The sequence below is a fragment of the Pararge aegeria genome, chromosome 6, assembly GCF_905163445.1.
Source record: "Pararge aegeria chromosome 6, ilParAegt1.1, whole genome shotgun sequence".
Lineage (NCBI taxonomy): Eukaryota > Metazoa > Arthropoda > Insecta > Lepidoptera > Nymphalidae > Pararge > Pararge aegeria.
The window spans coordinates 5,358,820-5,371,252 of record NC_053185.1 but is presented as its reverse complement, the minus strand read 5'-3'; the positions used below and the strand labels follow the sequence as shown (position 1 = coordinate 5,371,252).

General features: G+C 36.8%; 1 protein-coding gene across 1 annotated transcript in view; it reads left to right on the top strand.

Moving 5' to 3' along the window:
• LOC120624667 (titin homolog) overlaps positions 1-12,433 on the top strand; it is a 144,092-nt gene that overhangs the window by 119,006 nt on the left and 12,653 nt on the right. Inside the window, exons 8-9 of the mRNA XM_039891335.1 lie at positions 6,580-6,718; positions 8,364-8,596. Coding sequence (XP_039747269.1) covers positions 6,580-6,718; positions 8,364-8,596 — 372 coding nt within the window. The remainder of the gene's footprint in view (positions 1-6,579; positions 6,719-8,363; positions 8,597-12,433) is intronic.

The following is a 12,433-nucleotide window of genomic DNA, read 5'->3' as shown; positions in this document are numbered from 1 at the left end:
GACTTCCTATTCCATGATTTGATAAACAATAATAATTAAAGTCTTTAGTAATTTTGAAGCTATCGAAAAACAAAGTTGAATTATTATCCAGTTGTTTTTTTCATTTTATCTTAAAGAGTTTAGGGCAGTATTAGGTCCAGTATTCTAAATGTTTGTAGGTCTAAAGTACCGTTACGTTTCCGCTTATGCCAATATTATTGATATCTGGCCAAGTCGTTACTCACGGTTATTATTAAAGGCAACAAGAATGATTCAAATATGAGCCATAAGTAGAAAATAAATATAGATTATGTTGGTGACTTGGTTACTGAAATATGTAATGATGATATAGTAAAGAAAAATAATCTTATGGTGGATGTACGCGATATTGCTTCAAAACCTAACGCAAGTATTCGATGTTCACATTTCGCGTAAACTTTGAGAGTACTCTAAAGCTTAACTTTACTAAAAGCTTCTTAGAGTGGTTATAACAGCGATTTCAAAGTTTTACAAACAATGAAATTAACAGAAGATCGATTTAAAATTATCTTTGAACTTTGTTCCTCGCAGGTCTAACGGAATTATGCAACTAGATATTAGGTATCTGCAAGAGAGCTCTCGTATAAGATGTTCTCTATTTGTAATGTGTCTCAAGTCTCGTTAGATGGAGGTCGCCCCGTAGACGCGCAGACGGCTGAGCTTAAGTGGCAGTAGCGAGTTTGTTTTCCTACGATAATGTGTCTGTAAATATCAACCCCTCGGCGCTTTTACGGTTCAGATGCTTATTTGCGTATATAATGGTTTAATTAACGCTTCCAGTTTTAGTGGAGCTATTTCATACCAAATGACAGATATTGGTTGCATATGTGATTCTGCTTATTCCTCCGCTTTGTTGATAATTGCTACTTTGGAAGGAACTTTGTTCAAGTATTTACTCGAAGACTTTGGAGTCTTTATTATTGCTTTAATTATAAATATAGATAGATTAGGAAAATATGCATTACATAAAACAAATTAAATATATTTTGAACAGAATAAATCTGATATGTGTATACCATTTTATTTTATTAAATTAACAACCACATTAAAGTGCTCTACGTCTAAAATGAGATTACAGTCCGTATTTTCCGTAAAGCCGATGGAATAACGTTAATCTCATTTGTTATATTGAAGTTATTTCGTCGGAATTTTCAGAGCAGTATATGCATTTTATTTTTGAAATTTTCGGATGGAAATATGCGGTCCTCTTTGATACATCTGCTGTAAAGTAATGATTTTAATGCTAGCAGCAACGTAGGCTTAACAAGGTTGGATTCTATATATAGTTGGAGCGTTGGTGGGAGGTCGTAAGTGGAGCCTTTAGTGGAATGGGTTCCCCCCTTAACTAAACTTGCTGCAGTACGAAGCCGCCCAGCCTCCCCTATTTCACACACACATCGGTCTTTCAATACAAAATTTGACGTGTTGCCATGTGAAATAGACATGAATAAAAGAAAAAAATCCTAGTTTCATTTTGTAAACCAAGGGTACAGATGAAGGTTAGGCAAGCCAGTCAGCCGTCTAGTGAATTATTTCGTATCGTTAAGTAGCTTGTATACCTACCCCTTTATTTATACATGTTAATCTGGCAGGTTTCTACGCGTATACCATTTTATTCGAGTATTGTTTTTATTGTTTCAATGGTTATTGTCTTTTTGATTTAGATTTAGGACGAAATAAAATATATAATATGTGAGTGAAATATGTATATTAAGGGTAAAATGTTATAGTTTTTTCACTTAAAACAAATTGTATATTATTATATAACATATTTTAGAGTAGCAGGTTTAGGGCAGTATTTATTTCTGACTAAAGTGATAATAATCTATGTATATAAAAGAGAAAGTGTGTGGGGTATGTTCCGTAGGTATAGGCTCCGAAACGGCTGGACCGATTTCAATGAAACTTTCAGGGAATCTCCGGATTGACCTGGTGAGTAATCCTGTAAAGTTTGGTGACGATCAGAGCACTCCTATTTTTGAACTGTCAAATACAGCTTTTATTTACTATGCTGATATTCTATTGTTGGGTGTACATGGGTGTAGATAATGATCTTCACCCGCTCGAGAAGAGAATAGAAGAGAATGAATACGGAGGGAAATAAATGATTTACTATATTATGTGACTTAAATTAAAATTGAATGATGTAAGTTTATTGTTTTAATAAAATAAAGCAAAATCTAGCCCGGCGAAGCGGGCTGGGTACGCTAGTTCTAAATAAAAGTGAAAATACAATCGCCTCGTCATTTTCAATATTATAATAGCTGCTCGTACCATAATAATAAATAAGGTCAGGAACATACTATTTGTACAAACAAAAATAGCCCACTATTAACAATATTCAATTGTACGTAAATTTGCCATTTCATTTGAATTTAAAGAAGTGTGATTGATATAATAACTTAATTTAAAAATTTGTCTAAATGATTACAAAGAAATGATAATATTGAATATTATAATTACATTCAACAATTGTGTACACATTAACGGATTATCAATCATGTATTTGTATAGAGACAGGCAACGATCGATTCTGTCCTCTCATATTATCACAGCTAGTTAAAGTATACACCTACTCCATCTTACGGCCGCGTCGCTTTGCAGGTTGCTCCGGGCCGGATGAACTTGCTGCAAAATTGCACTTGATCCCCGCCTCCCGGCACCCCCTTTTCCGCCTCTCAATTCCATTACAGATCTACTGCATTTCCTATCTACCTCAACACTATGTATAAGATATCACCTGGCTCATTTGTCGTCGCGTTCTGAGCTCTATATTATTTACAGTTTTCAAGTTTTTGTTAACGTAAAAGTATTTTCTTCTTCTGCTAGTATTTCAAAAGGTATGCTTTCATGCTTCCCAACTCATAATTAACTGCTTCAATTAAGCCATTCAGACATATCAGAATCAGAGGTTACTGGTCTGTGGGCCACAAAGGCGTTAGCAGCATCACCAGGCTAGCCATTGAGCAACCAAATGATACTGAATAAAATAAACCTTCTGCGGTTAGAAACTTTAGGGTGGGTACATTAATTTTTATGCACACGTGAAATGTACTCCACCGGAACTGCACCGACCGGCTGCCAAAAACTTTTTCGCTTCAAACGCACATAACTCCCAAAAAGTCATGGGTGGTCGAACTCGGTCCTTTGGAAGGTAAGCAGATGCCCTAAAATCACCACCTCATGTACTGACTATATACGGTTTTTATTAAAACATTTGATGTAACTTAAGCCACAGAAGATTTTCAACTTTGATTTGTAAGTCTTGCTAGACAATTGTGTCTTGTGTCTAGTACTGATTGTCTGTGTCCAAAGTTCGTATCACGTTTTACCTTTAAGTCGTGCAAGGCTTTCTTAATCGCAACCTAAAACTTGTGAAGAGGGCAGGTGCTCGGCTTAGTATGCGCTGACGGGCCGTGATCCGTTTTTGCTCAGTTATAGGAACAATGGCCGGCGGCACATTCCGTCCGTATCACCGTTAGGTGGGCCATAGTACCGCAGTAATCGTTGTAATAATCACCACCGCACCATCGTACTCATAGATCTTGTATTAAAGTCGCTGATGCCCTTCTGATAACGCATATTTTGATCTTGTTTCTTTTTGATGCTCTTGTTTCTTTCGTTTCTGTGCGTGTTTCTTTTTAGTTTTTAACTTAAACTTGTTAAGAATACTTATTAATGTATAGTAGGAAGGTACATTATATTTCAACCATGATGATGACATTAGACAGTGGTAGTAGAGCTTTTTGTGACAGAGCTCGTCCGCCATGCTTATTCCTATCGCCAAGCAGCATTGCTCGAAATCTTCCTCGGAGTCCCAGGTTTGGGGCTCGGGGGTAACCGTTCAGGGCGATGGCCCTTTTCGGTGGTGTTCACCGCCGCCTGCAACTACAGACGGGTCGCTTGGTGGGACCGTTGGGTCCGTGGAGTCATATCTGTGGGAAGAAGTCGCGGCAGCGCGATCAAGCCTGCGTTATGACGCAGCGATCAGCGGTGTAGGATCAGCATTGCTGCGTTCCGCAGGGTGATTATATATCTTGCGACACATTTGCGACTGGCGTAAATCTTGCGATCACTGCTGTCACACTATAACCATTTCCATACAATAAATAAACAAAAGTGACGTTTGACAGCAATGGTCGCGATATTTACGCCCGTTGCAAAACCTGTCGCGAGATACGTAATCACCCTGCCGGTCTTAAGGACGTAGTTACCGGTGTAATGATTCAGTAAAGATGATGACCTCAGTTTGAGGAACACACTTGTAGGATGATGGCCGTACTTTGTAAGAAGTGGTTGTTGCCCTGCGAAGTTTTGTTCTGTTAATAAGCGATGGGTTTCCGCTTACTATTAGGTGTGCCATGTGCTTATTCTGTAAATTATTAGTATAAAATAATGTGTAGATTTATTTTTATATAGTTAAAGTGATGTTGAGTCTATTGTTCAGTTATGTTTTGTCTCATTAAGGCTACCATATTTAAATTAACATTCTTAGTTCCAATTCAAAATAAATATTTCCTGAAATAAATGCCATATATCACAAATTATAATCTTAGGCATGTCTTTCCTATTAGGAGACAAGGCGCGGTTGGCTACGCGCCAGACCAAACAGGGTAAAAAAGCAAAGGGCGGTGGCGATGACCGCGCCCCGAAATAGCGAGCAAAGTCAAGGCGTGTATCTACTATGCCTAGCGGCAAACTAGCTGTTTTCAAATAATGGGATTAAAAAAATACTATGCCTTTCTGCATATACTATGACGAATTACCAATGGTAGCGATTATGTAAATTTTGCGGTGATAGCCCAGTGGGTAGAAGGTCAACTTCACTTTCGAGGGGGGCGAAATCCCAACATCTAACTTTTCCAAGTAATGTGCGTTTTAAGTAATTATAATATCACTTGCTTCAACGGTGAAGGAGAACGTCGTGCGGAAACCCGCATGCCTGAGAGGTCTACATAATGTTCTTAGACAGGTGTGGAGTCTAGCGATCCGCACTGTGTTAGCGTGATGGACTACGGCCTCAACCCCTTCATTGTGGGAGGATACCCGTGCCCTGTAGAGGGCGGTTAATGGGTTGATATGATGATGATGTAAACTTTATTGTTTAAATCATATATTTATTATGCCAGAAGTCTCAAGTAATTGATATCATGACAAGCGATTTATGTCGAGATGGACGATCCAACCACCCACCAAATTTATTAAATTATTGTTGAACACTAATAAAATTAAAATGAGTTCAACTAGACGGTACACTGAACTGAAATCCAAAAAAAAAATATTCCTCTCAAGAAAAAAGAAAAATAGAAATCGCTAAGAATTTAATGGGGATATTAAGACAAACAATAAAATCGAATTGATTACTCCCTTCTCCTAGTATTCGATTGAAAAGTCGTACAACTACATGCCGATGATAATTAATTATTTCCAGACAGGTAGATACTGTGGGCGTGCCCGCTCTTGGGAGTGTTTTGTTAACATCGCGCGGCAGAAAATAATTACAAAATTTTCATTAAACATTACCTAATAATGTGACAAGGACACAATTTGACCTTAAAATAAAGGCAAAATTTCACGCGACAGCCATATAAAATAAAACGAAATCGCACGCAGTACATTTCTGCAGAATTTCAAAACTAAACCGTGTCGACAGCGCTCAGCGAAACGGGCGCACTATGTTTTGTTCTTAGTCCACCGTATAAGAGTCGACAATGTTGACCAACTTTGAGACTTTTACCAAGTTGGAGTTGGATTAATAGCTCTGAGAAAATAACGGAGTACGTGTCAGTATACGGCATACGTAAGATGTGCGTGTGTGTTCAAATAGAGCACAATAGCTCATCGCTGACTCATGCGACAAGCTTGAGACTGAACAAGGACATCCTCACACAGCTCAAGCTGTGGCAAATGGAAACATAAACATCGTTACTCCATATCCGTCCGCTCTATTCACCATTGTGCCGCAACTAATTGCAGACATAATAGACTTCGCAACGAAACGTCGATGTTTTAAGGATAATAATAGCATTGGGAAATGTTCTCCAAAACGTATTCCATGCCGTATAAATTCTGTAATGTAACCAGCGTTACCTGGTATGAACCCGATCTAGCGCTGTGTTGTAAAATAACCTTCTTCAATAAACGTACTCATCAACTCATTACCGGCCCACTACAGGACACGGGTGTTCTCCCGCAAAGAGAAGGGGTTTAGGTTCACCACGCTGGCCCAGTACGGATTGGTGGACTGTAAATGTAATATCTAACGCCTGCCATGCTTATTTCTATCTCTAAGCAGCATTGTTACAATGCTTTTTTCCAATATGAAGGGTTGGTTATTGGTGTAATAACAAGCACAGGAAGCTTAACAACTACGCCTTAATTTGGTGGTCACAATGGTGGCAAAAATTGGGCCAATTTAAATTGATCTCTAGGAGACTGCAATAGAGCAGGATTCTTTAATTTTATTGTATTTTCTGTATCTACCCATCAATAAAGTATTTATTGCTACTTAATTATTGTTATAATAGATATTTTTTTAATATAAATGTTTTGTCCGTACAGATGACTTGAAAGCGGTGCCCAAGAATCTGGTAAGGCAGGCGAAGAGGGACGGTTCCGAGGACAATATCTCAGTAATCGTGGTGTTCCTGAAGGACCCGCGTGATATCGTCGCCGATAACTACCCGCCCATGGACCTTGGGTAAGAGCTTTTTTGTGCGCTACAGTTACTGGTTGTTAATTTTATCCTTCGATCTTCGATATTATTATATTATGCGGTCAGTTGTCAAAATGTGTCAAAAATAAGAATTCATTGTAGATTTGGAAACTTATTTTTGCCAAAACCAAAAAAAAAAAGTAAGTGTGTTTGAAGTCCGAAAAAGTACATAAACATAAACAATTATTAAGTTTAAAGAAACGCAAGACACTATTTCTCTTCGATTTAGTTTGGAATTGCACATGCACTACATTATTGATCGAACATTTTACCAAACGAATACGTTTGACCACAATTTCATAATCATATTTGTCAATCTATTAATGGCCCACCATTGGGCCTCCTCTATAATTGAGAGTGGGATTTATGCCATATTCCTTCGATATAGCGGTTAGTGGGCATAAAGGTTTATAACATCTTAGTGAAAATAACCGAAACCGACAGCTTGACGTGCCATTTGTAGCCAATGCGGCGTAGGTGGACAATTTCCTGACTCCACACATAACTTAGTAAATTTTCTTCACATAAGTCCCGTAAAGACCAGGGAGTCAAATTTAAGACCTCTTTATTCGTAGTCAAACATTATAGGCACACATATTATCATTAACACAATCTAATTCATGCTTTCTTTGTAAGACACCCAAATCATACGTGTCAAACAACACGTGTGTCCTCTTTTAGTGTATAAGGAATAAAAACGAATCGGACGTGCGTATACGCTTATGTTGTAAGAGACTACGCCATTTTCTTGGAAATTGTTGTCTGCAGACTAATTGCTTTCAACCTGTGATTGTAATAAAGTGCATTCAATTCATTATAATTTTAATAGAAACTCGTGCAATATGATGTAATGTAGTTTATTACTATTAAATTCCCTTCGAGTATATTGTTAAAAGATGTAATTATAAAGTCTAGGATATCCTGTAGATCCTGATTCAAAACGAATCTAAAGTTAATTAAAAGCACTGAAATTTTTAACAAGATGACATCACATATCACCAATGATTTAAATGTATATAACGATGCCTTTGAAACAGGTTCTTGATACTATTAATTTCACTTATATGGAAACACATTTACATGTCTAGTAGTTGCTAGCCTTGACATGCCATGGCTATCTTCTTTCAAGATGAGGCATAAAACTGAAAGTATTATATCACTTTTCCTTTATAAATTTTATCGGTACTTATGATTTGCATAGTTAATTTTGCTCTTAAAAGTTCAATATGAATCCAGGTCATAAAGAAATCTAGCTAAAAGTTATAGGTAAAAGTTACAATAATAAGACCCATAATACAATGCCATGATTTATGTATTCTCCTTGTTGATATCAGTGTATTTTATAGTCATTCCTTGTTTTTAATAAATGCAAAAAAAAAATAATAATGCTTAAAAATTTAGTGCTAGAACTACACTCGATTACCTAAGTACGTAGAATCGTAAATTAAGAAACATCAAATCTTCTATTCAGTAAATTATTTGGCAGTTGCGAAACGGTGGCGAAGTCTCTTAAGTTTTTGATGACGACCTCAACGGTCAAAAACTTATGAGACTTCGCCACCCTTTCGCAACTTGTTTGAAAAATTTACCGAAGTAAGCAGTTTATTTAAATACGGCTAAAACAATACAGGCTGGATAACGCGGTGGTGAACGTACCACCGTTCGCCTTGGAGAATGAAGCCTGCAAAACGGTCGTGGTCGAGACTGGGGCCGCAAACTGTGCTGAGGGAGGTGACAACGGTGTCTCGGACAGCGACAGTGATGACCTGGGGCCAGAAACTGCGGTAGACGCCGACCTGGATGTAGATGACGACGCCGAACTGCGAGATGAGCCAGCCCCTCCCACGCCGCCTGCACATGCGGGTAAGTGTGCGGGCAAACTGAAGTCCTGAAGGTGACCAACTAGGGTTAGGTAACCCAGGGTTCCAATAGTTTAATGGTAGCTTAATTCGTGTCCTTGAAAAATAATCGCTAAAACACCTACTTTCCAGTGCGGCCCTTATTGTAACTCTAACGAACTTAACTTCCGAGTAAAATCAGTCAAGTCAAATTGCCCGATGCGTTGGATACTCTATATAAAATTACAGATTTACGCTAACGTGGATGTGACGATAGCTATTTTTCTTTCAAAGCAAAGGCCTACGACCAACAAAATGTTAAGGCTAGGTCACTACGCTTTAGTCTATTGTATTTTTTTTTTATTTGATCTAAGAACGCATCCCAAGTCGATTTTTAAACGCGCATATATGTGTTGTCTCTGTCAGGGGAATTCCCGTCGGCGTCGCGTCTACAAAAACTTGCCTGTTTTTTTAAGTGAAATTGATTTTGCATTGGCCTATTTTATTAAAACGTATGCTTGGGATTTTTACTAAAACACATGAAAAAATATATGTCAATTAATGAGTGGACCATACATACTTTCACTTAAATAAAAATTTTTTTTACTAATTGTAAATAAATTGATAGGTAGGCTATTAATTAAATGTAATTCGTAGTTGAAAGGTGCGGTTATGTTTCGCACTTCGCACCTATTAATTACTTAAAAGTAATTTGCTTCTGTTTAAACTGGTTAAGTTACAGTGGGTGTTATAGGTGCGGTGGTCGGTATCTAGGTAGGTACTTGCGTCACGATTTTAATGAACAGACAATAGGTATTATGGAATATATTGTATAGGATAGGTAAATAGAACTTAAAAGATTTATTTTGTATTTCTCCGTTATCTAGGTACCAATTAGTTATGCCTTCCTAATTTAAACTAAAATTTCATATCACCTTTCTCTCATCATTCTTTCTCATTGGAAAAGAATCATTTAAAAAATCTAATCCAAGGCTAGGTGCTAGGTATATCCACATATAATTAAGTACTTTTATAAAGTAAATAGGGGTAGCCTCATTGATATTCACTATGTGCCCTGTTATTCGTTCAGTATTCAAATCAAACTGGTACCTGAGTACCTATACTAAAGTACCGTATACGTATACGAGTACCTATAATAAGTTAATATTCTCCATACAGCGCTAAGGTAGAAGGTAAAATTTGTGCGGCCTTATCGCTATATACCGATCTCTTCAAAGGCTTAGAAGAAAATACTATGGAAGCTTGGTAGGTGATACCGATATATCTATATTATGATATAATACATAAACTTTAGAAAAAAACAAATATCATACCACATATTGAATAACAAAAAATATATAATATATATTCAATACATATAAACATATAACAGTTAGTTCATAAGATCAGTGATATAAAATTATAGGTTATTTTACATTCTGTAACCTTAATTTCCAACAGAAGGGCTAGCACAGGCATGAGATAAAAATGATATCCACCATTATATCCCCTGACAAGAGATATAATTAACGTGTACAGCAGGGCTAGCACGGGCAGGAGATATAAATTATATCCCCCGATTATATCCTCTATCAAGGGATATAATTATCTTTTCCCCTTGCCAGAGCACGGCAACAGGGGAGAGGATAAATTTATCCCCGTTTGACATTTCTCGTGGATATATATCCCCCGCCCATAGCATGGGAAGAAATGAAAGGGGAAAGACTATCCTTTTTTGACATTTGAAAGAGACAATTTTATCCCCGACCTTAGACGTGGGTTTAAAATTCTGTTAACGAATTAAAGTCAAAAAAACATGTCTCGTGCTTTCTGGGGCTCTTATTATTCAAGTGAAATGGAGAAATCTGAACGAAAATTACACCGGCGATCTATACGTGACGCCAGTAATCCGTTCGAATTTCCCGATGCAGAGTTCCAACACTTGTTTCGGATGGGTAAAAATTGTGTGCTGTACTCGTGCGAGGACCTTAAAGAGGCACTAACCACTAAATGCTGTCGATGGACTACCAGTGCACATAAAAGTAAGTTGTTATTAAGTACCTAAAATCACCTTGTGCAAAGACATCATCTATATATGAACGTAGGTTTAAAAAAAAGCATGGCTAATCACTTTTTGTCTAGGTTCTCACATCTTTAAGGCTATTAGCGGACGGTAGTTATCAGCGGGGACAGGTCAAGACCATGGCTGTTGCTCAAACAACAGTCAGCAAATAACTGACCCAAATTACTGGAGCTATTGTCAGTATGTGAGTATATATAGGTACTTACTTCCTAATAATTCTCATTAGTAAATATAAATCCCATCCTGTTCAAAGTGCAGTGATGTGATAACTAGTTTTCACTTTATAGCCGAGTGCCCCTTGTACGTGTTGGTAAGATGGGAACTACAAGGTAAGGATAGAATAAGTGAAGAAGACCTAGCAAACCTCACCTTAGGGGATATTGTTAGGTTCACCACAGAGACTGGTAGGTTTCAGGGGGGACCCTGCCGGGACACCAGTAAAACCTGTGTCTCAAACATGGGGAATAGGGTGGAATGGTCCTTACATAGGACTGATCACCCGTCTGGCAATGGCAGACATCCCCTCATCAAATATAGATATACTTACTTTAATAATAAAATTATTAGTCAGTACTTAGTACTTCAGTATAAGTACATAGCAAAGATATTCAATGCTAGGTACTTTAATTATTTTTCATTTCATTTTAGACTAATGCCAAAGTAGATATTATTCCCGGGAACAGACTCTGGAGATCCACGATAGATGTTCAACTGGTAAAGACAAATTATGTAGATCTAGAGTTTATCAAAAACTTAAACAATCAAGTAAGTTAATAATTTTAAAATATGTTTTACAGATTGTGGTGTGTGTCCATGACCAATTCATATTTATTAACTCTAAAGTAAAATATGAAAAGATACAGCTGTATGAAAGTAGAATCGGACAGTACTACATCTTATGTATGTTTTAAATAAAATGTGCAAACTTTCAAAACTTTACTTATTGTTGCCATTAACTAGTATAAAAGGGAAACAATGCAAATCAAAAAAAGTTACACACCTACCTATATCATTATATTATACTCCTCATAATTACCTAGAAATTACATGCCTAGGATTCTGCTGCATATGTTGTATACAACTAGTCTGGTAAATTATTTATATGAATATACAAAAAACAATGTCTCATTATAATAAAATTGTTTATTTGAGGAATTAGTACAAAAACTTGGCAGTAGATACTGTATTTAGTAATGAAATATAAGAAAATACAAAAAAAAATGTCTGATAAATTATTTAACATGGGCATGGGTTAATCATCACGTCCAAATTACAATGTAGGATTGTGCATATATTTCTATTCAACATTTTATTAAAATCTTGGAGAAAATCTGAAAAAGCAAAACAAGTAGGAATTAATTTACATGTTTAAATAACAAAGTAGAATTTTATTGGGGACTCAGGCTATGCTCTAGAGCCTTGGATGATGACTCCGGATTTAGAAGCTGCACCAAATAGTTCTGCAGAGAAGTACACAAACTGGCACTGCCAAGTAAGAAACTGTGTGGAAAGGGCCAATAGGTACCTCAAAGACACATTTCGCAGCTTGGGGATTGACTGGGTGCTTCTTTACAGTCCCGAAAAAGCATCTCCACTTATATATGCCTGCATAACACTTTATAATATTATGCATCATTATAGGCGTGTATTGTAAATATATACTTTAAATAATATTTAAGTTCCCATAACTTATTATTATTGGGCACATTAATGTTTGGTAATATTATAAAATTATATCTTATAATAATGGTTCCTTATAAATCATTGATCCTGCATTTT